Source organism: Nasonia vitripennis, chromosome 1 (genome assembly GCF_009193385.2).
Source record: "Nasonia vitripennis strain AsymCx chromosome 1, Nvit_psr_1.1, whole genome shotgun sequence".
NCBI lineage: Eukaryota > Metazoa > Arthropoda > Insecta > Hymenoptera > Pteromalidae > Nasonia > Nasonia vitripennis.
In genome coordinates, this window is record NC_045757.1 from 20,037,290 (window position 1) to 20,042,389 (window position 5,100).

At 34.2% G+C, this 5,100-nt stretch overlaps 1 protein-coding gene across 1 annotated transcript; it reads right to left on the minus strand.

The window, feature by feature from the left end:
* Positions 1 to 3,320: 3,320 nt before the first annotated feature.
* Positions 3,321 to 4,165, minus strand: LOC103317274 (inhibitor of growth protein 3-like). The gene is made up of 3 exons (XM_008214751.1): positions 4,071 to 4,165; positions 3,534 to 4,005; positions 3,321 to 3,446 (listed from the first exon to the last, which is right to left on the minus strand). Exons 1-3 carry the CDS (start codon positions 4,163 to 4,165, stop codon positions 3,321 to 3,323), a joined length of 693 nt encoding a protein of 230 aa, XP_008212973.1.
* Between the last annotated feature and the right edge of the window lie 935 nt (positions 4,166 to 5,100).

The following is a 5,100-nucleotide window of genomic DNA, read 5'->3' on the forward strand; positions in this document are numbered from 1 at the left end:
TTCGACTCTACGCCGAACGAGCCAACGAGATCTAGGAAAGGAAACGATGGACACTCAGTGCCTCGATACATCTTCCGCCAAACATAAGCGACGCTTAACAAACCCACGCAAAGTGAAAGGACTAATTAATACTTGAAAGTCATATGGCTGTGAAAGCATACGTGGGGATATTAAGCTTGATCGAGTAGGATAATTGCCTGGACAGAGAACAAGATTCAGAACGGTCGAGATTTCGTTCGGGATACACGACGAAGATTCATGAAATATCGCATGCATTTTTTTATAATTTTGGGTTTAAAAAGAGTGTATATTTTATGTCTTTATTGACTGACGGTACTTTTAACGCCATGAAATCCAGGCAAAAGCGAACGATATGAACCAGGGACATGTTTCTTGGACATATCATCCTCATAACTCGTGAGACTCATGAAAGGAAATCTTCATCATTCGGGAAATATTTTTATTAGGTGATCCAACGTCGTATTTACCGTGGACATATTATATTTTAAAAGTTTCATTCAACGTAATTATATAGAGGAACGATTTTTGCATACATATAAAGATAAAATACGTAGGCGAAGCAACGTTAGATTTAAAGTGCTGATTTTTGGCTAATTGTTGTATTAATAAAGATTGGAAAGCAGTTTTATGCATCTAGTTTACAGCTCAAAAATTTAACTTTGTATCACGATATAATTATTGTCGTAAAGATCTGCGCTTTAGTAGTGTAGATTTTAGACTATATGACACTAGTAATATATCCAATAACAGTTATTATATTAGATGATTGAGATGCGCATGAGAAAAATAATTATAATTAAATCTCGGAAATATCTGAAGAAAATATTTGTAGCTCCAAAAATAGTAAATATCTAAAATTATAAACATATACTTATGTTATCAAAAGGAGTACGCAGCTAGCTACATTCAAGATGATTTTACGAAGCAAAAATTGTTGTCATCACCGAGGAAGATTCCTATCAGATTCAGTTTAATGTCGTTCTGAGTTGCGCGACAGGAAGCTATTAAATAAATTTATCTTCTTGAGTTATCATCTGGATTTAAGATTTCTTACTTATGAAGAAAATTATGCATGCAAGTTAATAACTGATGATTGTCGATTTAATCGCTGGGTAGAAGTTAACAAAAATAATTCTATTTATATCTTAATTTACATCCATAATTAAAAGTGATGAAGTAACAACATTTTAAAATATTTAATTTTATTTTAAATTGTTTTTCTTTTATCGTGCATCTGTTATAAACAAGTAAATTTTTAGTGTACCTTATTCTTTTTTCTAGAAACAACCATAACAGTCAACCCATTAGCTTATTTAAGGGGACACAACACCTTTAACCCTGAAAAAAGAACTATGAGAAAAATTCATAAATTTTAAGTACATCATTTGAAATTTTTTATAGATATATTTAGCATAAATACCTTTAATTTTATCATGCTAAAACTCTCATTATCCCTGCTGGCCCATTGTGGCACTCGGTGCAAGAATTTGTGAAATTTCTCACTGTCCGTAGGATTCCAAGTGAACGAATGGTTCTTTTGGGCTCAAACTCAAGGAAGATACTTTGTACACTTGTAGTTTTCGTATGAATGCAGGGATTTTAATTTGAATGTTTAGAAATTATTTAGCAATGAAAAAACTGCAAATTAGTGCTTACCAAATCCTTTGGGACCAAGTTTTCTATGTTCCACACACATAGACCTTGACTCTCAGCAATTATGAGGTATATTCACGGTGTAATTTACGGAGGTATAATTTTACGGTGAAATAAAAAGAATAATTTTTAATGATAATTTTTCATTTTTTAATATCTGCTTTATTACCAATGATGTTGTGTTTCACTAAATTTGAAAGACGTTATAAGTCTATTTGACAATGTTATTAATTTTTATCAAATCAAACAATTCACATTAGGAACTCTCAACCGTCGGTATTATCAAGTATGTTCATAGTAGTGTAGAATACCGCCAGTAAATTAACAATGACGTTAGGAAAACAATGAAATTATAAATCGTATTAAAGAATAATTTGATAAATTTATTCGAAATTATACGTAATTGCCATTTAACTATTTGATTTCATATATTTTTTTATCATAGTTTGTCACTCATATAAATAATTATTTGAATGAATTATATCATCATCAAATTAAAAAGAATAGTAAATAAAAACCTGTTTATACTTGCCTACCTTTTACCTTTTAAAGAAGGTTTTATTTGAAAGATTTTACGAAATTTTAGGGTAATCAGTAATTATAATAAAACCTATCCTCTCGATAGGTATATTATATTATACCTCACTAACTTAAAAGAGAATCATCAAACTGTTGTTAAAATAATGAGTATTAGTTTTAGTTCAAAAGCACCGTCAAATAAGATTTGTAAAATAAATAGATGTACACGTTAGAATCTATCTCCACAGAAATACCTACAACCAGTATCTACACATACCTCATAAACTACGGAGTGATAAGTGACCCCCGAAACCCACGAGTAACGAGTTTCGACTTATTATGTTACAAATTCCCCTGAAACTCTTGAAGTCGACGTTGATACTGTCCACCCTGGGCACAAGGTACCTCGGAGGCCATTGCTGTCGCAATATTCGTGTTCAGTGACCCTAAAAATCCCCGAGTAACGAGTTTCGACTAATTGCGTCAAAAATTCTCATAAAACTCTAGGAGACGACGTTCATATTGTCCACCCTGGGCACCAGGTACCTCGGAGACCGTTGTCGTCGCGATATTCGTGTTCAGCGACCCCCAAAACCCCTGCGTAGCAAAGCTGAACTCATTTTATTAAATACAATGCACCGAATGCGTCTATTTATTATGTATACATTTTATTTCTAATTCGATTTGATTTTTTGCGCCACGGAAGTTTCGAGGATAAGAACGGAAGTTGGGAGAAGAAAACAAAATTGAAAAAAAACACAACACAAAATTTTGGTCAGCTATAGAATGATAGCGGATCGTTCATTTTTTATGAAACTTTTTTTAAATAAAAATTCTTTTAATATATTTGAAAGTAACATTGATTCGCCTGATAAAATGACGTATTTCTATAAGTTATAAATGAATTATGTTTGAATATTTTGTAGAGGTTAGAAAACTCCATTTCAAAGAATATAAGGTTGCGGTGCGCCCGACAGCCTGTATAGTACTCTAGTACTTATACTTGTCATCGGGGGCGCTACCGCGTCCCTTGATTACTTCATGAAACAAAACTTTAAATACAGAAGTTTTGAGCTTATAAGCATGAAATATATTCAACGTGCATTTAAGATTTGTTCAATAAAATATCAGCACGATCGTCGAACGTTTTTTCCAGTGTCTCGTTTCTTTTTAGAACATTCTGTACAGAACCACTTTCCAATTGGAATTGATTTTAAACCAACGCATCCAAAATGGAACCATACTATCTCGCACTGCATGCATGAAAAAGAAAAACTATTAACAATCTAGTTTTTTCAGATTTCAACTAGACTCACAACAAAATAAAAATAAAGACTCACCTCATTGTCATTGTCGTACGCAACCATATCTCCGTATGATACCTTTTGACAGTAGCAGTAAACTGGCTCATTAGGGTCAGAAGGAATATCGAACTCTTCCTCAGAGCTCGACATTGAGACTTTTCGCTTTTTAACGTCCATTTGGCTGGATATCTTATTGATAATCGAACTTTTCTCAGACTTTCTTCGCTTCATAGCATCTTTAGTTTCCTTTTGGCATCTACTTTCGGATGATGGTTTTTGATCGTTACTAGATTTTACTCTATTAGCTTTTTTTAGGGCCCAATCGCTTACATCGACGGATCTTTTGTAATTTGAGCAGCTACTTTTGTTCTTTTTTAACTTGTTTCTCTCAATAATCTTCTTATCGCTTGAAGGGCTGGTTGAGTTTTCATTCTTAGTCTTATGATTATTGTCTGATGATTCAACACTGCTAACGCAATCGCTGAGCAGATTCTTATTGCTTGCAGATCTAATGCTGGTTGACTTTTTGTTATTAACATTATGACGATTTGTTGATGACTCGCTAAAGCTGACTTGCCCATTAGATAGTTTCGTATCACTGGATCTGCTAGTTGACCTGGTACCACTAATTTTACTGTCACATTTTGATTTAATGCCACTGTGGTCATGACTGCTGCTTAGCTTTTTATTGTTGAGCTCTTGACTTCTGATTTGCCCTTTATTGCTAGTTCAAAACTAGCACTTGCAAAAGTCGGTCTCTTTTCTTCAGTTATGTGCATATTATTCATACAAGTATTAATTGCAGAATCACTAGCGTCTGACGTAGAAGACGTACCATTTATGTTGATTCTCTCAGCATCGACATCTTCATCCACCTCGTTAGCTTGTCTGCTTCTTTTTTCTACATTATTTGCATGATTATTATACAGTACAATGCATAAATACATAGTACGTTACGTACATCTGTACCGTGTACATTAGCCTTATTTTCTTTATAATCTTTCTCCTTATTTTTTCTCTCACTGGACTCTTGTAGTTTTCTTTCTTCCGCTTCCTTTTTATCTCGCTCAAGCCTCCTTTCTTCGCTATGATGATCAGGCGCATTGCTGATAATCTCCGCTCTCGTCTCGATTTCATCTTTGTAACGCGTCAAGTAAGAGTCCAAATGATGAGCGCTTTTATCAACTGAATTGTACATCTCTTTTGCAAGCATTTCTTTGGCCTTTGCGTGCCGATTTGACTTAGCAAACAAACGTCGGATGTACGTCAGACGTTCGGTTTTCTTTTTCTCCGAGTGGATTCCGCCTCTAAGATACTCATCTATACGCGGGTCCATGCGCTTCGCTATCATACTAATTTTATTGTCGAGATCGTGAATTTTGGCGAGTTTAGTCTGCACTTCCATTTGGAGTCCTGGCAGACCTATGTACAACATTATTAAAAAGCATATGACCAATTATTCCTCTGCAAAATTTGGTAGTACATAAAAATAACTGTGGTTTACAGGTTTACATCCTATAGGGATAAAGCAAAAACACGCTCATGGTCGACACGTTCGCGATTTTCAGGCCAGTTTTGAGCAAAAAATCCTCATACTGGTTGA